The following is a 25335-nucleotide window of genomic DNA, read 5'->3' on the forward strand; positions in this document are numbered from 1 at the left end:
GTCTCTACTGGTTAGATTACTTTGTGACAGATGATTGGCTGCCACTGCCCATTATGTTATGGCTTGAAAAACGACAAGAAAGTCTTGATGTCACTCCAGATGCTTTTCTTGGAACGCCAGGCTCCAAACGGACTTGAGGGTCAATGTGACTGAGAGCCTTTCACATTTCATTGTCTTGCATCAGCCAAGCTGCAACATTAACAGTCACAGGTATTTTTATAGTGGGCTTTTCTGGACCGTCTTTTCTTTCTTAGAGCAGCTGAGCACTGTAACTGTATGTATGGTAGTCTCTGTAATACACTGATTTGTGGCGGGGGGGGGGCCCTTACTCGTCCAACTGGATATGTTGATATTAGCAGGTAGTGGTGGATACTGTTGGGCCAATATTCAAATCCAGTGTGTGGTCAGCAGGAGTCAGTTTGAAACATGTACATCTGTAGATTCAGCCATCAGTACAAAAAAAAAAGATGGTCATAGCCCCAAGGTAGCACCCCTCCCCATATAACACGTCTTAAACCTTTTCTGGAACTTGGGAAAATCAAGCTCCTGCCTCACTGTCAGGAGCACATTTCACAGGCCCTGATGCCACACGAGAAAAAGCAAGTGTGCAGCACAGTCATGCCTTGCACGGGGACTGCACCACAGGGATTTCCAGCAAATTCTGCTGACTAGAATGTAGTATCCTAGCTGGATAATTTATGTTTAGTTTAGACTGCTGAATTGCAGGTTTACGCTAAATGGCTAGGCCAGGGCAGTGACCGCATTGTCCAGACATTCTGTGCTGCTGTCTGTATGTACAGTGCACAGAATATCCAGATTAAGTGAAGTGCTAAAAACCGACCCCTAAGATATCAGAAAGTGACATGTGGGTGTTGGCATTGTTGCATAGAGGTGGACATCTCGATATGATCAGGTAGCACATGTTATTAGCAGGTAATGATGGATATGTTGATATTAATAGATAGTGAGGGGGACAGATGTAATTATCAGATAGTGATGGATATGTTGATACTAATAGATGGTGATAAGCAGATGTTATCAGGTAATAATGGATAAGTTGATATTAATAGATAGGGATGGGCAGATATTATTAGGAAGTAATTGATATGTTACATGAGTACATAAGTATTGCCATACTTGGAAAGACCAAAGGTCCATCGAGCCCAGCATCCTGTTTCCAACAGTGGCCAATCCAGGTCACAAATACCTGACACAAATCCAAACAGTAGCAACATTCCATGTAGAACCCCAAAGATTAGGAAGATTCTAGAATTCTAAAGAACAACAAGATTCCATGCAGAATTTCAAAGTGTAGCAACATTCCATGTAGAATCGCAAAGAGTAACAAGATTCCATTCAGAACCCCAAAGAGTAGCAAGGTTCTAGAATTCTAAAGAATAGCAAGACTCCATGCAGAATTTCAAAGTGTAGCAACATTCCATGTAGAACCCCAAAGAGTAGCAAGATTCTATTCAGAATCCCAAGTACATAAGTATTGCCACACTGGGACAGACCAAAGGTCCATAGAGTCCAGCATCCTGGTTCCAACAGTGGCCAATCTAGGTCACAGATACCCGGCAAGATCCCAAAAATGTACAAAACATTTTATACTGCTTATCCCAGAAATAGTGGATTTTCCCTAAGTCCATTTAATAACAGTCTATGGACTTTTCCTTTAGGAAGCCGTCCAAACCTTTTTTAAACACCGCTAAGCTAACTGCCTTGTTGATGTTGATATTAATAGATGGTGATAGGCAGATGTTATTAGCAGGTAATGATGGATATGTTGATATTGTCAGATGGAGCTGGATGCCTTGACACTTTCAGACAGTGATGAGGACACATTGACATTAGACAGTAGTGACAGACACATGTTCATATTATTAGATGGTGGTGGAGATACTGATATTATCAGGTAATGATGGAAATGATGATTGTAGAAGACAGTAACAGCTGCATATTGTTATTAGAAGGTAAAGATAGAGATATTGATATTGTAACATTGCTATGGATACATTATTACAAACAGATAGTGATGGCAGACACTGAAAATACAGGTAGTGAAAGACATATTGATTGTAGAATACAATAACAGTCATACTTTGTTATCATAAAGATAAAACAGCTTTTAAAGTAGAAACTGGAGGAAAGCCAACAGTAGCTCAAAAGCACACGATTTGGAACAAGGTATCTTTAAAAGGCCACAGTTGGAAACAGGATACTGGGCTTGATGGACCTTTGGTCTGTCCCAGTATGGGTACGCCTATGTTCTTATGTGGTAACAGATATGTTGGTATTAAGTGGTAGGGATGGGGTCGTGTTCATATTGACGCATTGATGGGTGAACTCTAATTTTAACAGGCCCACGTTCTTATTGGCATGTAAGAACAGAGGTGTTGATATTGTTGAATTCAGGTGGATACATTGTTACAAGGAGATAGTGAACAATCACACTGAAATTATCAGGTAGCGACTGATGTACCAAGATACTGTTATGGTGACAGGTGCATGCTCTTGAGGTATTTACCCATCCCACTCCAGTCAGGATTTTGCCGACCTCTATCTTATCTCTCCTTAGCCCTCTCTCCTCCAAGCTGAAGGGCCCAAATCTCTTTAGCCTTTCCTCATAGGGGAGTTGTTTCATCTCCTTAATCATTTTCATCATCCTTCTTTGAACTTTTTAAAAATTCCACAATAGTAACATAGTAGATAACGGCAGAAAAAGCCCCCCACGGTCCATCCAGTCTGCCCAACAAGATAAACTCACATGTGCCATTTTTTGTGTATACCTTACCTTGATTTGTACCTGTCTTTTTCAGGGCACAGACCATATAAGTCTGCCCAGCACTAGCCTCGCCTCCCAACCACCAGCCCTGCCTCCCACCACCGGCTAAGCTTCTGGGGATCCCTTCCTTCCGAGGATTCCTTTATGTTTATCCCATGCATGTTTGAATTCCGTTACTGTTTTCCTCTCCACCACCTCCCGCGGGAGGGCATTCCAAGCATCCACCACTCTCTCCGTGAAGAAATACTTCCTGACATTCTCTCTGTCTTTTGGACATTAACAGAGTACTCATGTGTTACCTTGCATCTACAAATGACTTTAGATGCTCTGATCATCTTTTTGTTCTCTTTTCAGTAGCTAGATGGTTGAAAGAAGCTTACTTGCTGTCAAGCAAAGCTTCTCCATTAGACCTTAACGTTCATTCCACAAGAGCTTGTCTATTTCGTTGGCAGAATCTTGTGCTATCTCATTGATTTGTAGAAATTTGTAGATCCACTACGTGGTCTTCCTCTCATTCCTTTGTCAAGCATTAGTGCTTAGATGTGGCGGCCAGATCAGATGCCTCTTTTGGAGCTGAAGTCCTTTCTACAGGGGTATCATATTTCCTCCTTGAGGATTAGTTTTCTACATCCCATTAATCTGGGCTGATCTTTTGGTAATGTAATAAAAGGAAAAATTAGTTCTTATCTGATAATTTTCTTTCCTTTAACTCCAAAGGATCAATCCAGAACCCACCCTTAGTCTCTCTTCAGCATGGGAAAATTAGGTTCTTACCTTAGTAATTTTCTTTCCTTTAGTCATAGCAGATGAATCCATCACGAATGGGCCGCATCCATCAACCAGCAGGGGGAGACAGAGAGCACCGCAAAACCACAGTGCCCCATGGCCAGCCACCTCCATCTGCCTTCTCAGCACTTGAAGCTTCCAAAGCAGTGTTACACCGCAAAGCATAATAACATGAACTTTCCTCACAGCGGATGAACAATGGAGCTGATATTCTGCTGGCAGCGCTCAGCATATTCCTGATGCCCACAAGTTCAGTGTCCAGCCATGTCTGAGCTTTGCCGTTGAACTTCTGGGCTTGTGGAGTCTGTTAAGTGTGATATTCAGTATTTAACTGGCTATGAGGCAGCACATAAAGATAAGACTGACTTTTATGTGGTTGCCTTGGCATTTAACTGCCCAAGTGTTGACTCCACTCCCAGAATGCCCCCAAAATAGACGGTTTTGACAAGAGGCACATTTTCAGCAGCACTAACCCATTAACCCTTGGATTCTAGATAGCAAGCCTAGAGATCTACGCCAAAATCCAAGCGTATTCTATAGCAATGTGCATAATTGGCTTAACAACCTAATCAGCATTGATAACAGTTTTAAACAAGGAATGATAAGCACTAATTGGCAATAATTAGAATTTGTGCGCACAGCGCACTAAACGTATTCTGTAATGCACTGCACCTAACTTCAATTCCACGCAGACAAAAAGGGGCATGGTCAAGGGTGGGGAAATGGGCATTTCGTGGATGTCCTGAAATTTACGCACGTAGTTATAGAATATGGCCCAGTGAACCTAAATCTACACGCCAGTATTTACGCCATATTTTGTTTGGTGTAAATGGAGACATGTAGTTTTTGGTGCTCAGATATGAACGAAGTGTGTTCTATATACCGCACCTAAATCTAGGTGCTGCTTATAGAACAGGGGCATAGCCAGACCTGGATGGGAGGGGGGGCCAGAGCCCAAGGTAGGGGGGCACATTTTGGCCCATCTCCCCGCTGCTGCCCTCCCGCCGCCACTTCTGCTCCCCTGCCGCCACCACTCCCCCCGCCCACCCACTGCCACCGCTGGCTGACCCCAACTCCCACCAGCTAAAGCATTTGTCCCCTGCTGGTCTCACATTGCCTGGTGCCCTGCCCTGTTTTCAGCACCGTGAACGCTCGTTTTAATAAAACTGAAAACAGGACAGGGCACCAGGCAATGTTAGACCAGCACGGGACAAACGCCTTAGCTGGCGGGGGTTGGAGACCCCTGCCAGCCAAACTGGGGGCCCCAGAGCCAATTTGAGGGGGCCCAAGTCCCGTGGCCCCCCGTAGCTACGCCACTGTTATAGAATATGCTTAGGGGCCCTTTTACTAAGGCATGTTAGCACCTACATGCGTCCAACATGTGACAAATTGGAACTACTGCCCTTCTACATATCATGCTACACTACCACGTACCCCTGGTGGTAATTTCATTTTTGACGCATGCCCAAAACAAGCGGTAGAAAATATTTTCATTTTCAATAATCCCTGCCCCGTTTTCTATCTTTTAACCAGATACCAGTCCACCATAGGGCATTATCTCCTATCCCATGACTTTTTATTTTCCCAGGACACCATCCACTGACTCATCCTTATTCACTTGTGTAGTAACACCTTAAAAACAATCTAACACAGTGGTAAAAGAAGCCTTCTTTTTGCTACATCCGTAATGGCTCTTCCCTGTCAAGTCTGTGTCTTATTAACCTAACCAGAGATTGCGTTCTTGAGACCCAACACCAGTGTCGGGCTGACTGATCTCTACTTTCCTGGATCTCCCTAGAGCCCAGTTGAAAGACTGGTATTACACGGTCTACTTCCCAGATGCAGTAGCAGATTTTAATGATAAGATCATAGACCAACAATTGCAGGTCGGCAGGTTCATATTTGCGTTCTTTCATCTAGTTGTGGTTATTTGCTGCTACTTAACCTGTCGGTTTGTTCCAATACATTGTCCACTTCTACAGTGATTTGCTTCAAGTTATCCCGAAAGCCAGGAGGATGCTTTGGATATATAGGTTTGATTTAGTTGTTTATTTGCAGTAAGCAAAGAGAAGCGTCAGGGGATACGTTGATAAAATATCAGTGTATAAAGTACAAGTAGGGCTCAGACAATTACAGTAAAACAATGGAAGACCCAAGAGCAACTAAAATAGATTTGGACATTATAAAACGCAGCATATCAGAATACATGCGATGTTAATGCTGTCTGGTAAATGACCGTAACATCAGAATCCATAACGTAGTTATCAAAATGCTAAAAGTCAATATAATCAAATAAGCTATTACAGATCCTTATTGTCGTGCCACAAATGCTTGGATAACGAGCCAGGCCTTGACTTTAGCTCTTAAAGTCCATTGCACTGGAGTCTGGAAACTAAAAGCACTTGTGCCAGGAATGTCCAGTTGAGTGCCAACTGCAGAAGACACTGTCGAGGTTCAACTGAGCAGACCTGAAAGCTCTTGAAGGTGAGTAGGGATAAGATGGTTCAATGTGCAAGTTGGTTAATCACTGTGGCGTTATAAAAAATCATCGGTAAGTTACCAGGAAGCCAGTGGCAATCGGATCACATCTCTTGGCCAGTGGTGAACCCAGACCTAGACCTACAAATATACTCACTCTGCTGCTCCCCAGTATCTCTCCACACTCGTCCTTCCCTACACCCCTTCCCGTGCACTCCGCTCCATGGATAAATCCTTCTTATCTGTTCCCTTCTCCACTACTGCCAACTCCAGACTTCGCGCCTTCTGTCTCGCTGCACCCTACGCCTGGAATAAACTTCCTGAGCCCCTAGCCCCATCCTTGGCCACCTTTAAACCTAGATTGAAAGCCCATCTCTTTAACATTGCTTTTGACTCGTAACCACTCGCCTCCACCTACCCTCCTCTCCTCCTTCTTGTACACATTAATTGATTTGATTTGCTTACTTTTTTGTCTATTAGATTGTAAGCTCTTTGAGCAGGGGCTGTCTTTCTTCTATGTTTGTGCAGCGCTGCGTACGCCTTGTAGCACTATAAAAATGCTAAATAGTAGTAGTAGTAGTAGTAGTGGATGGACCCAGAGCTAACTCAGATGGGTTTTTCTACAGTACTTTACAGCTCCCCCCACCTCCCAGATATATTAAAAAAATTATAGATCTTTTTCACCTACCCCACATCAACATCTCTCCTCCTCTGTAACGTCCCGGCATGTGACCGCCCATCGCTGAACCCCATCCCTCCCTGGTGTACCTTACAGGCATCCCAAGCGCCTACAGTGATTCAATTATTTCTGCCTGTTCCTCCGCAGGCTTCCATCGGCCGGGTCCCGCCTGACAGGAAATGATGAAAGCAAGGGCAGGACCCGGCCTATGTTGTTAAATGACTGTGATGATGGCTGGTTTCTGTCCTATATTTTAATGGAGTTTCTTTCTACCTTTTGATTTTTGGGATGTACATCACTCTGATTTCTCTTGCAACAAGGGCGATTTTATCAAATTCTTAATAAACATAAACTCCTGTGAGCAATAGATTACCACAGTCTAAGGGATAATAACCAGATTGTAGACTAAGCATGGAGATGGTCCAGAGGGCAGCTACTAAAACGGTCGGTGTTTTTCATCGTAAAGCGTATGGGGACAGACTTAAAGATCTCAATATGTATACTTTGGAAGAAAGACAGGAGAGGGGAGATATGATAGAAATGTTTAAATACCTCTGTGGCATAAATGTACAGGAGATGAGTCCCTTTCAACTGAAAGGAAGCTCTGGAATGAGGGGGCATAGGATGAAGGTGAAAGGGGCAGACTCAAGAGTAGTCTAAGGAAATACTTCTGTATAGAAAGGGCAGTGGATATGTGGAATGACCTCCTGGTGGAGGTGGTAGAGACAAAAACTGTATCTGAATTGGAGGATGCTTAGGACAGGTACATAAGATCTCTAAGGGACAGGAAGGGCTGGTAGGTGGCATGGATGGGCAGACTGGATGGGCCATATGGTCTGTATCGGCCTTCTTTTTCTAGGAGGCCGATATTCAATGCGATTTAAGCTTAACTAGCTTCCTGCCACCTAATTGGGGATATTCAGCGGCTCTTAACCAGACAGTGCCACTGAATATCCCCTGAGACTGCCCAAACAAAAAGTGGGCAGGTCAGAGGCGGCACTGGGGGCGGCACTGGGAAGGAGCCCCAGGTTATGCAGGTGCTGTTAATATTCAGTGCCGGCACCCGCATAACTTTTTGTTTTCTTAAAAAAAAAAAAAAAGAAGCAGCCCCCAAGCCCCATCTTCTCCTCTGTGCCAATGTCCCCTCTTTCCCTACATCACTGGCAGCCCAGCGGGGTCGTTGCTGGCAGGAATGCAACCCTCTTGCTCCAGCCCCTTGCGGCACCTCTGTAAAATGGCTTCAGCGAGAGGTCATGGCAAGCCCGAGGGCTTCCTTCACAGTTGGGGTGTGGGGAGTCTTGTGAGGGGCTTCTTGATGCGAGCTTGGGAGAGGAAGGAAGTAAAGAGGGGATACTGGTGCAGGGGGTGAGATGGGGCTCAGGAGCTTTGGTTTTAAAAAAAAGTTATGTGGTTCCTGGTCCGATATTCAGCCATGGCCACATAACTCTTATGTGGCCCCGGCTGAATATCGATTTGACCCGCATAAGCTCTGGGTAGCCAGACCGCCCAAAATTATCCCCAATATTTAGTGCCAGTTCCCAGACAATGATCAGCGTTTTAAAAATACTGACCGCAGCAGGCTGAATATTGGGAGGTATGTTTTTATTGGGGGGGGGGGGGGGGGGGGGGAGAAATGTAATGCATTTGATAGACCATTTTTCTGTGGTACAATCAAAGTGCTTAACATATTATATACAGATGAAGGTACAAGATCCTTCTTTAGATAAGAGAATAGCGATTGAATCATACGTAAATAAAAGAAACACATTTTGGTCACCTTAAAAATATGAATGTGAATTGATAAATAGGGCTCAAACGCAACACCCAGAATCTGCATCATCTCTTTCAGAGGAATATCAAGACTATGTATCTGGGGAACCAGAGCAGAGGAGAAACTGCTCTGAGTTACCCGCATTGCGTCAAATTTCAGGGGATGAAATTTCAACCTGCAGTCATTATACCGGTTCACAATGACATCTAAGTAGACATTCAGTTTTGAAGGATCAGGGGAGATGGAATCCGCACAATACACCCATTGAACATTATCTGCATAATAAGCACTGATTCCATGACTCTGAATCAGTCATCAGTGGTGTCGGGATGATTTTCAAGAGGCGGCACCAAGATGAAACCCTGAGTGGATCCACAGTCCAATGATCATGGATTCATGGATGAAACATTGAAGCACCTCAAAGAACAGCAAAGGAACACTCAGCCAGCCAGGAAAGAGGAAAACCATTAAAAAACCGTATCCTTTACCTCTAGACCATAAGATCATGATGGTAAACGCCGACAAGATTGAATGCTGAACTTACGTCAAGAGCCACCAAGAATGCTGATCTAGCATCAACTAAATCAATCACTAGCAGGAGAAAGGAAGTGATGCTGCTTTTTTACACGTCTCTGATCAGACTTCATTTAGAGTATTTTGTTCAGTTCTGGAGATGCACTTTCAACAGTATATAAACAGGAAGGAGTCGGTCCAGAGGGTGGCTACTAAAATGGCCAGTGGTTTTTGTCATAAAGCGTATGGACAACAAACCAGCAGACTGATGGTAAAAAGGATCCAGTTTTATTCACCACATAAAAGTTATCACATGTAAAACTCAGAGATGCCCTTTTACCAATAGCTGACACAGTTGGATCACACCTTTTGGGTGTGTGAGTGTTTTTATTCCACCTTTTAAAAAATTTTGTATTTTTGCATTTATTTATTTATGAAAATAAGCATAAACACTTGTACCAGCAATACAGGGGAAATGTTCAAAGACAGAAAAAGAAAATACTACAGTACAGAGGTAATATTTCTAACCCTTCCTTAGACCACTATCCACCTTATAATTGAAAGAGAAAAACGCCTAGATTTCGACCCAAATCGGGAGATAGACGTTTATCTCACAAAAACGAATAAATCGGTATAATGGAAAGCCGATTTTGGACGTTTTCAACTGCACTCCATCGCAGAAGCGTACAAAGTTGACGGGGGCGTGTCGGAGGCGTGGCGAAGGTGGAACTGGGGCGTGGTTATTGGCTGAGGAGAGATGGGCGCCTTTCGCCGATACTGGAAAAAAAGTATGCGTTTGTAGCTAGAATTTAGGGCACGTTTCCTGGACCCTGTTTTTTCACGAATAAGGCCCCAAAAAGTGCCCTAAATGACCAGATTACCACCAGAGGGAATCGGGGATGACCTCCCCTGACTCCCCCAGTGGTCACTAACCCCCTCCCACCACAAAAAAATGATGTTTCACAACTTTTTATTTTCACCCTCAAATGTCATACCCACCTCCCTGGCAGCAGTATGCATGTCCCTGGAGCAGTTGTTAGGGGGTGCAGTGGACTTCAGGCAGGTGGACCCAGGCCCATCCCCCCCCCTACCTGTTACAACTGTGCTGCTTAATGCTTAGTCGTCCAACCCCCCCAAACCCACTGTACCCATATGTAGGTGCCCCCCTTCACCCCTTAGGGCTATAGTAACGGTGTAGACTTGTGGGCAGTGGGTTTTGAGGGGTATTTGGGGGGCTCAACACTTTTTTGTAAAAGTGCCCCCTAGGGTGCCCGGTTGGTGTCGTGGCATGTGAGGGGGACCAGTGCACTACGACTCCTGGCCCCTCCCACGAACAAATGCCTTGGATTTATTCGTTTTTGAGTTGGGCGCTTTCATTTTCCATTATCACTGAAAAACAAAAACGCCCAGCTCACAAATTGTCGAATAAAACATGGACGTCTATTTTTTTCCAAAATACGGTTCGGTCCGCCCCTTCACGGACCCGTTCTCGGAGATAAACGCCCATGGAGATAGACGTTTTCGTTCAATTATGCCCCTCTATGTATAGAGGGGAGTGCAACATTAATCGAGGAGTAAATTAGAAGAAAAACTACAAGCAAGAAAAGGCCCAGCGTGAAACCCACAGGTATCCTATATAAAAAAGCTCACCCTCAACATTCTGAGGACACTGACGTCACTGTCAGTTCCTGCGGGCACTTCCTTCCGGTTCGAAGGGTTCGTGGTGGTGAAGCCACCGAAATCGCTGTGTCTGGGCCCCGCCCTCGCGTCAAACGTGATGACGTCGAGGGCGGAGCAATGGCGTCAGTGGCTTTACAACCAACAAGGACTCGGGAGATGAAGGTGGTGTGCGTTGACGAGGTCCGGAACAATGGCGGTCAGTGGCTTCACAACGCTGAAGGGGTTCGGGAGGAAAACCTTGCTAGCGCCCGTTTCATTTGCTCCAGAAACGGGCATGTTTTACTAGTATATCTATATCAGCTCATTTCAGATGGCACATTCTGTCTAGAGAGATTTTTCTAAGTTGATCTGATGCAAATAACTCGTATTTAACTCCCAAATAGCATATGTAACATTTGCATGGATAGGCCAAAAGAAAGGAGGCCTCCAATTTTTTAAAATTTCTTCTTGCATCATCAGGAAATTTTTTCTCTTGAGTAGACTTAGGAATATATGTTTGCATTTATATGTGCAGTTGGTCCTTTATTAGATAGTATCACTTTGAATATTATTGTTCTTTGGGTGTAGTTTTATGATTTGACTATTTATCTATCAATCTAATTGATATTGTTATGGTTTTTGCTATTTCATGAACATGGTCTTTGGCCTGCTGCTATTTTCTGTGTTTCTATGACCTTTGGACAGTTGGTGATTTTCAACCACTATTTGTATAGATAAATGGATTAATTTAGGACAGCAAAAAGGTTAGAACTGGCACATGTGGCTTTGCTGTGAGTAGTTTTAGTCTGAGAAATATTCTCTTTGTCTTCAGAATCATTGTAAGTGTGATATCGCTCTTTGCAGATCATGACATTGACAATTCAGTTTTTTGCAATTTGTTTAACTCAGAGTATGCCACTACAATAGCCCTTATGTCTGCAGGTGTCCCAATATTTATTTATTTATTGCATTTGTATCCCACATTTTCCCACCTCTTTGCAGGCTCAATGTGGCTTACAGTACATCATGAGTAGTGGAAATATATATGAGAATAGACATTTAGTATATGTGGGTACAGTAGGTTTTTGGTGGGTTCTGGAGGGCTCACACTTTCCACCACAAGTGTAACATTTAGAGTGGGATATGGGCCTGGGTCCCCTTCTCTATAGTGCACTGCACCGACCACTAGGCTACTCCAGGGATCTGTTTGCTGCTCTAATAGGACTGGCCATAACATCTGAAGCTGTCATAGAGACATATCAAGTTTTTAATTCTTTATTTATAAATATTTTGAATAACATACAAAGAGTAGATCTTAGAAAAGATACACCAGTATATAAGAAAACATTTCAAATTAAAAAGATAACAAAGAAATTTTACCCAACTGGATACAATAGTCCACTAATAAAGGTGGATTCAAGACGGTTAAGCATACCTGGAATGACTATCCTGCTTATAATCGAACGAGAAAAACGCCCAAGTTCCAACCTAAATCGGGAGATGGACGTTTATCTCACAAAAACGAATAAAGCAGTATAATCGAAAGCCGATTTTGGACGTTTTCAACTGCACTCCGTCGCGGATGCGGACAAAGTTGATGAGGGCATGTCAGAGGTGTGGCGAAGGCGGAACTGGGGTGTGGTTATCTGCCGAACAGAGATGGGCGCATTTCACCGATAATGGAAAAAAAGTATGCGTTTTTAGATAGAATTTAGGACACTTTTCCTGGACCCTGTTTTTTCACGAATAAGGCCCCAAAAAGTGCCCTAAATGACCAGATGACCACTGGAGGGAATCGGGGATGACCTTCCCTGACTCCCCCAGTGGTCACTAACCCCCTCCCACTACAAAAAAATGAAGTTTCACAACTTTTTATTTTCACCCTCAAATGTCATACCCAGCTCCCTGACAGCAGTATGCAGGTCACTGGAGCAGTTGTTAGGGGGTGCAGTGGACTTCAGGCAGGTGGACCCAGGCCCATCCCCCCTACCTGTTACAATTGTGCTGCTTAATGCTTATTAGTCGTCCAACCCCCCCCAAACCCACTGTACCCACATGTAGGTGCCCCCCTTCACCCCTTAGGGCTATAGTAATGGTGTAGACTTGTGGGCAGTGGGTTTTGAGGGGGATTTGGGGGGCTCAACACACAAGGGAAGGGTGCTATGCACCTGGGAGCTCTTTTACCTTTTTTTTTGTTTATGTAAAAGTGCCCCCTAGGGTGCCCGGTTGATGTCCTAGCATGTGAGGGGGACCAGTGCACTACGAATCCTGGCCCCTCCCACGAACAAATGCCTTGGATTTATTCGTTTTTGAGCTGGGCGCTTTCATTTTCCATTATCGCTGAAAAACAAAAACGCCCAGCTCACACATTGTTGAATAAAACATGGACGTTTATTTTTTTCGAAAATACGGTTCGGTCCGCCCCTTCACGGACCCGTTCTTGGAGATAAACGCCCATGGAGATAGGCGTTTTCGTTCAATTATGCCCCTCCAAGTCTTAACAATACTCTGTGAGCCACATTGAGCCTGCAAATAGGTGGGAAAATGTGGGATACAAATGCAATAAATAAATAAATAAATAAATAAATAAAATACCAAAGGAAGTTGGTGCAACAAGTTAAGAATTTAAAGAAACAAGCAGTAGGTTCCCCATAATAACGCAACTTATATCTGGACTTAACCCTGGTCTTTCTTCGTATTAAGGAATGTCCGCAATTATTCAGGCTCAAAGAATACATATTTCTTATCCTTGAAAATCAAAGTACATTTACAGGGAAACCTTAGTTGGAAAACAGCCCCAATGTTCAAAGACCGTGTCAAGTTTTTAAAAGTACAGTGGGGGAAATAAGTATTTGATCCCTTGCTGATTTTGTAAGTTTGCCCACTGACAAAGACATGAGCAGCCCATAATTGAAGGGTAGGTTATTGGTAACAGTGAGAGATAGCACATCACAAATTAAATCCGGAAAATCACATTGTGGAAAGTATATGAATTTATTTGCATTCTGCAGAGGGAAATAAGTATTTGATCCCCCACCAACCAGTAAGAGATCTGGCCCCTACAGACCAGGTAGATGCTCCAAATCAACTCGTTACCTGCATGACAGACAGCTGTCGGCAATGGTCACCTGTATGAAAGACACCTGTCCACAGACTCAGTGAATCAGTCAGACTCTAACCTCTACAAAATGGCCAAGAGCAAGGAGCTGTCTAAGGATGTCAGGGACAAGATCATACACCTGCACAAGGCTGGAATGGGCTACAAAACCATCAGTAAGACGCTGGGCGAGAAGGAGACAACTGTTGGTGCCATAGTAAGAAAATGGAAGAAGTACAAAATGACTGTCAATCGACAAAGATCTGGGGCTCCACGCAAAATCTCACCTCGTGGGGTATCCTTGATCATGAGGAAGGTTAGAAATCAGCCTACAACTACAAGGGGGGAACTTGTCAATGATCTCAAGGCAGCTGGGACCACTGTCACCACGAAAACCATTGGTAACACATTACGACATAACGGATTGCAATCCTGCAGTGCCCGCAAGGTCCCCCTGCTCCGGAAGGCACATGTGACGGCCCGTCTGAAGTTTGCCAGTGAACACCTGGATGATGCCGAGAGTGATTGGGAGAAGGTGCTGTGGTCAGATGAGACAAAAATTGAGCTCTTTGGCATGAACTCAACTCGCCGTGTTTGGAGGAAGAGAAATGCTGCCTATGACCCAAAGAACACCGTCCCCACTGTCAAGCATGGAGGTGGAAATGTTATGTTTTGGGGGTGTTTCTCTGCTAAGGGCACAGGACTACTTCACCGCATCAATGAGAGAATGGATGGAGCCATGTACCGTACAATTCTGAGTGACAACCTCCTTCCCTCCGCCAGGGCCTTAAAAATGGGTCGTGGCTGGGTCTTCCAGCACGACAATGACCCAAAACATACAGCCAAGGCAACAAAGGAGTGGCTCAGGAAGAAGCACATTAGGGTCATGGAGTGGCCTAGCCAGTCACCAGACCTTAATCCCATTGAAAACTTATGGAGGGAGCTGAAGCTGCGAGTTGCCAAGCGACAGCCCAGAACTCTTAATGATTTAGAGATGATCTGCAAAGAGGAGTGGACCAAAATTCCTCCTGACATGTGTGCAAACCTCATCATCAACTACAGAAGACGTCTGACCGCTGTGCTTGCCAACAAGGGTTTTGCCACCAAGTATTAGGTCTTGTTTGCCAGAGGGATTAAATACTTATTTCCCTCTGCAGAATGCAAATAAATTCATATACTTTCCACAATGTGATTTTCCGGATTTAATTTGTGATGTGCTATCTCTCACTGTTACCAATAACCTACCCTTCAATTATGGGCTGCTCATGTCTTTGTCAGTGGGCAAACTTACAAAATCAGCAAGGGATCAAATACTTATTTCCCCCACTGTATCTATGGAATGAACTCGGACATGGTGGGACAACTATTGTTACCATCTCCAGGTTTGAGAGGAAATCTAAGTTCAAAAAAACTTAAGACTTGACATTCCCTTTGGAAAGGAAATAAAACTGAAGTCTATTTGGGAACAATCTTTCTCCTTTCAGGGACCAAAACTCTAAGGAAGATATCCAGCTATTCTGTATTTCAGAAAGCTTGAAAACATAATTTTTTACGCAGTAAAAATTATATTGTTTAAGTTTAGAGAAGTAAAATGTTGATCATATCTGAGTGAGATATTATCTTTGCTGTAAACTGCCTTGAAGACTCTTAAAGGCGGTGTAGAAGCTGTAGTAGGTGAAAATGAATGACCAGTAATCCAAAGAGCAACAGATTTCTGCTGATTGAGTATAACCTCATTTGTGGTTAACCAGTCCACCATGGAATTTAAGCATAGTTGGAGATCAGTAAGATTTGGGTTGAGTCGATTGTGTTCTGATACTATAATGTCAGCATAGATATGAGCCTTAATGGTGAAATTTTGAATCAAGGAAGCCAATGGATTAAGGAATAGATTAAATAAAAGTGGGAAGAGGACAGACTCCTGTGCAGGAGCGTAGCCAGACTTCGGCGGGAGGGGGGTCCAGAGCCCGAGGTGAGGGGGCACATTTTAGCCCCCCCCCCCCAGCGCCGCCAACACCCCAGCCATTATTGACCTCCCCAGCGCCACCGACCCGCCCCCAGCCATTGCTGACCCCTCCACTGCTGCCAACTTTGACAACCCCTGCCAACGACCCTCTTGACCCCCCCTCCTACCCCAACCCTCCCCTGCTGTTATCGTGGGCTACCTTTGCTGGCGGGGAACCCCAATCCCCGCCAGCCGAGGAGGTCCTCTTCTTCCCGCGAAGGCTTCCTGAATTGGGGTCCCCCGCCAGCAAAGGTAGCCCACGGCGACAGCGGGGGAGGATTGGCGGCGGGAAGGGGGGTCGAGAGGGTCGTCGGCAAGGGGTCCAGGGCCAACTCTACAGGGGCCCAGGCCCCTCTGGCCCTATATAGCTATGCCACTGCTCCTGTGACACCCCACAAGAAAGTGAAAAAGTTCAGAAGTAGAATTTGGAATTGAAACCTGATATGTATGGTTGGATAAGAAAGAGGAAAACCATTTAAGCACTTGACCAGTGATCCCAAGAGATGCTAATCTAGACAGAATAAGTGGATGACTTACCAGGTTAAAAGCAGCTGCCATACTGTCTCAGTCCTATAGGACGTATGGAAGGCCCCACTCTTGCAGCTTGTTATATCACATGAAATTGTGTGCGAGATAGTTGTGAGGTCTCTCACACTCTGTCACATTGTCTCAGATGTATGGAAGGTCCCTTTCTCACACCGTCACACTGTTTCAGTCCATAGGACGTCTGGAAGGTCCCTCCCTCACAGCTTCTTACAGCATATGGTATCGTATGCAAGATAGTCGTGAGGTCTCTCACGCTGTGTCACACTGTTTCAGTCCATAGGACGTCTGGAAGGTCCCTCCCTCATAACTTCTTACAGCATATGGTATCGTATGCAAGATAGTCGTGAGGTCTCTCACACTGTGTCACACTGTCTCAGTCCATAGGATGTCTGGAAGGTCCCTCCCTCATAGCTTCTTACAGCATATGGTATCGTATGCGAGATAGTCGTGAGGTCTCTCACGCTGTGTCACACTGTTTCAGTCCATAGGACGTCTGGAAGGTCCCTCCCTCATAACTTCTTACAGCATATGGTATCGTATGCGAGATAGTCGTGAGGTCTCTCACGCTGTGTCACACTGTTTCAGTCCATAGGACGTCTGGAAGGTCCCTCCCTCATAGCTTCTTACAGCATATGGTATCGTATGCAAGATAGTCGTGAGGTCTCTCACGCTGTATCACAGTGTCTCAGTCCACAGGATGTATGGAAGGTCCCTTTCTTGCAGTGTCACAGCACATGGTATTGTATGCAAGGTCTTTCTATCACGGTATGTTGCACCGCATAGGATTAAATCTCGGGTTCTTCTCTCACACCATGTGACGGAACATGTAACTCTTTGACTCTGACGTTTATTTCAAGCTCTTACTCTGCTAAAATACTCCAATAATTTGATGCACCACAAGGAACCTCTGATCGCCTCATCAATCTAGATCATTAACAGTGACAAATTTGTGGTGAAGCACATCTGTTCTTAAGATTTTATTAATTATATTGACAGAGACCAGTAGAAAAGGGAGAACTGTTCTGCTCATAAGCCTTAGATTCTCGACTTGCTGTTGTAGGGGGTCTTGGTCTCTATGCTGCTGGGGATGGGGGAGGGGTAGTAAGAATAATATTTTTTCAAGTCATCAAATAAGGAACATTGGCTGATTCAGATGCCCATCCTCATCACTGCTCTGGTCATCACCTTTCCTTGTTTTTATCACAAGCCCACAGCTCCTTTGTGCTGGTTCACCTTGGCACCTCTTGTCTTTCAATTTCCAAGGTGGCAATTTTCAAAAATCTCACCCAAGTGTACAAAGTCCATCATTACCCCTTGCACCCAATTTCAAAGGCAAAATGCACACGTATCTTCTTTCTGATAGGGTAAAATGTCAATGGCCTTCCAAACTTGCCTAAGCTCACCACAGGGAGCTCCATTAAAAGTGGCTTCAGCACATGTATTTTGAAACCCCGTGTTTACTTTAAAAGCCTGGGGAGTTGAGGCAGAATTTTCAGAAGGCCAGTTGACCTGGATGAATGTCTTTGATAATGAACTTCCTACTGTTCCAGGGATCTAGACACCAGCCAAGGGTCCCCCCTTTACCTTTCCTTCTCTGTGCTTCAGTATTTTGTTCACCCTTTACAGTCTATCATAGGTTTGGTTTCCACCATGTCTGCTTGTACGTTATTCCTGGCATTGTCCGTTGTCCTCCCTCCATAGCCTGACTTTTTGTTCTTCTATTTATTTGATATTCAAATAGCACTTTCTTGTGTCTGATTGAAGCCTGCTAGATATATGTGTGTTTCTGTCCTCTCTCTCTTTTCTCTTTTTCATTAACCAAGTGTGTTAAGCCTAGTGGTCAGTGCAGCGGACTTTGATCCTGGGGAACTGAGTTCGATTCCCACTGCAGCTCCTTGTGACTCTGAGCAAGTCACTTAACCCTCCATTGCCCCTGGTACAAAATAAGTACCTGAATATATATAAACTGCTTTGAATGTATTTGCAAAAACCTCAGAAAGGCGGTATATCAAGTCCCATTTCCCTTTCCCCCTTTCCCTTATGACATCACAATATCAGAAGTGAGCCAAGTATCGGGCAATCAAGCCATTGTGACATCACTGATGAGGTTGGCTCTTATTGGTGGAATGAGTTGAGGAGTAGCCTAGTGGTTAGTGCAGCGGACTTTGATCCTAGGGAACTGGGTGCGATTCCCACTGCAGCTCCTTGTGAATCTGGGCAAGTCCCTTAACCCTCCATTGCCCCTGGTACAAAATTAGTACCTGAATATATGTAAACCGCTTTCAATGTGGTTGCAAAAAGCCACAGAAAGGCAGTAGATCAAATCCCATTCCCTTTCCCTCTTTGTGTAGAGTTTTTGTGTTGTAAGCTTTGCGTCATTTCAGTAGCTCTTCTCTGAACCACCTCTACCATCTTCATCTCCGCGTCCTCCAGAACTGAGCACAGTATTTGGGGAAGGTCCTCATTAGTGATCCGTAAAAGAGTGGCATTACCTCTTTTACCTGCTCTTGATCTTGGCGTTGCATCTGCTGTCTCTCTTGTTTTCTCTACTCTACCTTCAGGTTATCCCAGGTAATTGCTCCTCAGTTCTGTTCTGTTTAGTGGTTACCCACTCTCATCCTTGATAAGTTGCTAATGAATCTTTGTATCTTGGAGTCAGGGTTTTTGCACTGAAGCAGAATGCAGACCCTTGATCATTCTTCCAGTTTTTCCCTTCCCGGTTTTCTAACATTCTTACTCGTTAGGTAAAAGGTGGCAGCTTCTATGGGGTTGGACAGATGATCTGCAGTGAAAACCAACAATAGAGCATAACAGCCAAACAGATTCAAAGAAACGTCAGAGTGTGGGGAGGGGAAAGGAGGAGGGAAGGCAAGTTTTACATTATTTATTTACCTGGGTAAATGGCTGTTACAAATTGTGCTTCCTGCACATAATAGCTGTCTTCTGGGGTCAGCTTCTTTGCCAGTCTCCCTTGCTTCTGCAGGTGGCTACCAAGGAGCTTTCTCTGGAATAGTCCCCAGGAGCTGAAAGCTTGGCTCTTTACCCAAATCTTTAATGGAGGAGTAACTAACTAGCTAGTCACACATACAAGGACTAACACCAGCTACACATCCTGTAACAGGATTTGCTTATCCACTCCTAGGCCTGGCTGAGACCATTCTCATCCCTTGTGTACTGTGGAGGAGTAGCCTAGTGGTTAGTGCAACACTTTAATGGAAGAAGTAACTAACTTGCTAGTCTCACTCACACATACAATAAATGACACCGGCTTCACATATTATAGCAACTCGTGTTTATGCATTTCTACCCTAGCTAAGATAACATTCAAGCACTTTTCTGACCTTATTTGCAACTTTCTATAAATTAATACCTTATTTTCTTAATCCTGTTACTCTGACTATATGTTCCATCTTTGCTTACACCCTGTACTGTCTATTAGAATGATTTTTTGCACATTGTGTTGGCATTGTAAGTACTGGTCCGCGAGGATTGAAATGAAAAATAGATACTTGTTGTTTGGATTTTCTCCTGGAGAAGCAGCGAAACGGAAGGGTCCCTATACTGTCGAGAAAGATTCTATGTGAAATGATATATAGATCCGGTTAGGGGATCAAAGAGAATTGAAGACCAGAACATTTTGTTACTTTTCACCGCTAGAAGCAACAGCGGCAAGACTGAGAACGATATGGTTTTCACTTTCACCTTAAGCTAAGTACAGCGTATACTTAAGAATTGTTTCAGAAGATGGAAATATATTAATACTAAGTTACGTTGACATAATATACTATTTACTATGGTAGTGAAATACCAAGCACTCACTCTTCCACTAAAAAGCTGAGTTAAAATAGTTGTTATTTCGTGTTCTGTGATACTTTCAATATTCTACTATTAATATAAGTTTTTCAATCTTTGAATTGAAACATAGTATTGCAATCTAAGCACTCAAATCACACACAAAAAATTTTTTTTGTTATAGTTATCACCCCTCCTTCCGTTGTTTTACTACAGACTTTTTCTTCCATTAATAAATACTTTTGGAAGTTTTTACTCTGTAGTTGTTTTCGGAAGATGGAGGAGCCTATGATGTTAGTCACTACAGTTGGTGTCCAAATGTAAAGGTATCCTGGGCTTTTGAGGCTATTTTTTAACAAATATAAATAACTGAAGTGAGTACTTGATTTGCAATTGAAAATTGATTTATAATTTATAGTTTCTGATTTTAATACTCTGCGCAGTTTTTGATTTTTTTTTAAGTAGTATACTATCCAGCTTATTTTTGAAAGAGAAAGACGTCCATATTTCGACCCAAATCGGGAGATGGGCGCCTTTCTCTCAAGGGTGCCCAAATCGGTATAATCGAAAGCCGATTTTGGGCACCTCCAACTGCAGTCTGTCGCGGGAACGGACAAAGTTGACGGGGGCATGTCGGAGGTGTGGTGAAGGTGGGACTGGGGCGTGGGACCGAGGAGAGATGGGTGTGCTCGACCGATAATGGAAAAAAGAAGGGTGCCAGAAGCAAGAATTTGGGTCACTTTTTTTGGACCCTTTTTTTCACGAACAAGTCCCCCAAAAGTGCCCCAACTGCCCAGATGACCACCGGAGGGAATTGGGGATGACCTCCCCTGACTCTCCCAGTGGTCACTAACACCCTCCCACCAAAAAAAAAGAACTTAAAAAACTTTTTTTGCCAGCCTGTAATCCAGCCTCAAATGTCATACCCAGCTCCATCACAGCAGTATGCAGGTCCCTGGAGCAGTTGTTAGTGGGTGCAGTGGACTTCAGGCAGGTGGACCCAGGCCCATCCCCCCTACCTGTTACACTTGTGCTGCTAAATGGGAGCGCTCCAACCTGCCCCCAAAACCCACTGTACCCACATCTAGGTGCCCCCCTTCAGCCATAAGTGCTATGGTAATGGTGTAGAGTTGTGGGCAGTGGGTTTTGGGGGGGGATCTGGGGGGCTGAGCAGCCGAGGTAAGGGAGCTATGGACTTGGGAGGTATTTTAATTGTTTTTAATTGTTACAAGTGCCCCCTAGGGTGCCCGGTTGGTGTCCTGGCATGTGAGGGGGACCAGTGCACTACGAATCCTGGCCCCTCCCATGACCCAATGCCTTGGATTTGTTCGTTTTTGAGCTGGGCGCCTTCGGTTTCCTTTATCGCTGAAAACCGATACCGCCCAGCTCAAATCCGCCCAAATGCGATGCATTTGCCCGGCACAAACCGTATTATCGAAACAAAAGATGGACACCCATCTTTTTCGAAAATACAGTCTGTCCCGCCCCTTCACATATCCGTCCTGGAGATGGGCGTTCGCGTTCAATTATGCCCCTCAATGCCATACTTTGTATTATTTGAATATTCTTACTGCTGTAATTGCCTATTGCTCATGTTTGATCTATTCTTGCTGTGCACCGCCTTGAGTGAATTCCTTCAAAAAGGCGGTAAATAAATCCTAATAAATAAATAAATAGTATTACTGCAAGTTCACAGACAGAGTGACTTCTACTGGGCCGTACTTTGCAACTGTGTCAATTCTTTGAAAAGTACTTCCAACTAGAACCATTTTCAAAGCCTTATATCCAGAAGAATATTGATTTTTTTTTTCCATGCAAAGAGTGGTCTGAAAATTATCCTCCCCAGAGCAGCTAAAAAATCACACCGGGTTCTCAGTATTGTCATGCGTTGCTTTCAGCCACATTAAAAATAGGTATTCAGGTGTCAGAGGTAAATAGCTTGAATCACATTTTTATATCTGTGAGCACACCCCCCCCCCCTCTCTCCTCTGTCCACATAAAATGGAGGCACAAAATGCTCAGCAGATTTTCAAAAGAAAAGGAGGAGAGACAGTTTTCTTTGAAAATTGCCTACCAGTTCTGTGGGTTCAAAATTACCCACAAACTTTGCCTTTAGGTGGCTCCGGAAAACAGTCCCTTAAATTTTAGTGTCAGATTATTCAGAACATGTCATAAACAAACAGCTTGTGGAAGGTTTTTTTTTTTGTGATTCTTTGTTTTTATATTAATACTGGAAGTTGCTTGGATGTATATTTGAAAAATGACTTATAAATGTGAATTAATACAATGGAATTGTTCAAAATGTGCTGAAAATAGAGAAATACTTATCTAAATTTGATCCTCTGTTCACCCCTGAAGGCCACTCCTGCCCTCTTCGCATTATTTTCCATATCAGAGGGTGATTCTTCCATCCCTATAAGAATGCTCCCCCCACCCCAAAGTTTTCTGCAGAGAATCAGGGCAGGGTCTCTATACCACATTACAAGAGTCCCCTCCTCCTAGGGGGCCTCTGGGTTAGCGATGTTCAATTGGGTGGTCCATGGGTGGTTTGAACCCACAATAGTTCAGTCCCATTTCTTGCAATTTTCTGCTTGTGCCACAGCTTCCTGAATACGGGAGCTCCACGGCCATTACATCAGCTCAGTGAACGTTTGTGCCTCACACACAATATTCTGGAGGAATGAGGACAAGAGTATTATGTGTTTTGGCAAAATACTAAGCTGTTTTGTATCACCAGTAAGACTTTTTTTTCTTGCAGTTCCTACACTGACAGAGAGGGGGCAGCTTAATTCCTTTCCCTAAATCTAGTTTGTAGATGGAGATCTGACCCTTGTAACTCAGGATGACGCTTGGATACCATGTTTTTCCCAGTATCCTCTGGGGGTTGTGGCTTTCTGTAGTGTCATTGGTCAAACGGCTACTGCTTTGTGCTCTGATTGGTCAATCTTGCTCAGCCCTTGCAAGACTAGACCCACATTTGCTAGGACTTTTCCATTCTTGGCTTGGGAATACAGAGGGAGCAGATTGGCACTAAGCCCTCAACCCAGCTCTACACACAGTAATGAGGACAGTCTAGCCTGATCCTCCTCAGTGGAACACCTCGAGATAGTGACAGTAGTATAAATCACTATTATTTTATCTGTTGCTGGTTTGCAGAATTAAATCTTATTTTTCATGTTCTCAGTGTCCAAATGTTTGTGAATAAATTCTTCATCTCTGTGTCTCTACCTGGTCAGTGATCCCAACATTTTGTTTATATTTGATCTGTTGGTGACATTCTAGAAATTATGTGTCTCCTAGCCCCTCCTCACCCCCGCCCCCCATTCTGTGAGGGTCTCACCATCCTTAGCAAGAGCTTGCAAGGTGCGATACCTGGTGGTAAGCAAGCAGGAACCCAGTTGCTTGTTGGGGGTCCTCCAAGTACCCATATGGGGTTAGGGTACTGTTAGACTCATTTCTGCTTTGTGACACTTATGAAACCCAATTTTGGCATAAACTAGTACATATGTCATGAAATCCCACCATCTGTCCTCTGTCTGACAATGCTCAGCTTGAAGATAAGTTAAATTGATCCATAGTTAATCTAAAAATTGAAATATATAACATAAGATAGCGGAAAAGTTGAGGGAAGTTCATATTCATTCCGTATTAAAACACTTGAGAACCGATGACGAGGTGGGTGCAAGAAATCCTTGCAACAGTGTAAAGTCATTGGTGAGGTGCACCGCTGAGGTTTTCAGTGTTTTGGTTAAATCTTAGTGGGGAGAAACAGCATTGCTATTATGAAATCCCGTCCAAAATCCAGCAAAACAGCAACCAACAGGTCAGGGTAAAGAAAAGTCTCACGTGCGTAACAGCAATGAAGGTCAAGAAGTAGGGGTGGACCAAGAAGTCTCACCAGCCAAAGGTTGATTGAAGTGAAGTGACTTCTTGGTCCACCCCTACTTCTTGACCTTCATTGCTGTTATGAAATCCCATCAAGGCAGAAATCGATACCTTATAAAACCCCCATCATAGCATGAATTGGTACACAATGACACTCTGCCATGGAGTGGATGAGAAACTCATGGTATAAATCAGTATCGCACAAAACCAAGTCTGGGAAGCCTCTCTGTAGCCCAGGGCAGTTTGCCTGTCACTTGCGCTTGGAGGTAGTTTTGGAAACAGCTTCACTGCATGAGAGGTGTATGAAAGGCTGGCTTTCAGTTTTAACTGTAAAAAAGTTGGGTCTACTCTTGACTGAATGTCGTGCAAGAACAAGCGATGTTGGTCAGGTGGGAATTAGAAAATCAGGAACTGATTGGAAAAGATGAAAAGGCACTTTTAGTGGCAGGACATGGGAAGGTGAGCAGGGTCTATGACAGCACAGGGCACAGGTTTAATGGGGGCAGACTGGGTGGCTCGTGAAGTCTCTGCAGGATCCGTAACTGTACGTCCAGGCCATCCGGATTTAAAGGTCCTTCCCATGGAGTATATGGACATAGTCCTTCTCAAGCACTAGAAATCCTTCTGTGCCATGGGGACAAGGAATGCTACTCCAGCCTGCCCCTGTGAACCTGAGGCCAGCAGGGTCCACCAGTCCTCACAGTTTCATCTCACAAACTTCTTCTTCCTTTTTCTTTCTTCCCCTCTGTCCTTTTTACACCCCTTTGCAGGCTGCTGCTTCAGGCTGGTATAGACATCAACCGGCAAACCAAGTCGGGCACCGCCCTGCACGAGGCGGCTCTGTGTGGCAAGACCGATGTCGTACGCCTTCTCTTAGACGTAAGGATCTTTCCTGCCTTCACTTCATCCCTCCTTCCTGCCTTCCCTTCTTGCTTTCTGTGTTTCTGCTTCATATTTCCCCTAGTGCTTATAACGCCCATCACAAAAGCAATCGAATTAGTTAGCTATAAAGGGGCGTTTCCCCAGGACCTGTGTTCACAGTCTGCTTCCTGTCCTCATGTATTGCCATGAAACTGAATTATTCTGTCTCTGATTGTCCCACCTAACATCACCTTTTGGGTACAGTTTCTTGCCTTGTCTGGGAAGGTTCAGTCCTTTAGTTCTCAGCCAATTCTTGCTTTAGGATGCTTCAAGGGGCCAGACTCCTTTTCTGTGTCTGTGGGACCGAGAAAAGACCAGTAGGAGACTGGAACGCACTCTGCAGGTACTTGTAACCTGTCCGCATTACACCTGTTCTGAGGGGAAAACTAGTTGCTTACATTTTCTTTGAACCTTATTA

The 25335-nt window shown here is 44.2% G+C and overlaps 1 protein-coding gene across 1 annotated transcript in view; it reads left to right on the plus strand.

Annotated features, from left to right (window-relative positions):
- Nucleotides 1-25335, plus strand: part of CASKIN1 (CASK interacting protein 1) — a 181994-nt gene that overhangs the window by 115331 nt on the left and 41328 nt on the right. The window contains exon 7 of the mRNA XM_030213148.1: nucleotides 24767-24875. Within this exon, the coding sequence (XP_030069008.1) occupies nucleotides 24767-24875 (109 nt within the window). The remainder of the gene's footprint in view (nucleotides 1-24766; nucleotides 24876-25335) is intronic.

The sequence above is a fragment of the Microcaecilia unicolor genome, chromosome 8, assembly GCF_901765095.1.
Source record: "Microcaecilia unicolor chromosome 8, aMicUni1.1, whole genome shotgun sequence".
NCBI lineage: Eukaryota > Metazoa > Chordata > Amphibia > Gymnophiona > Siphonopidae > Microcaecilia > Microcaecilia unicolor.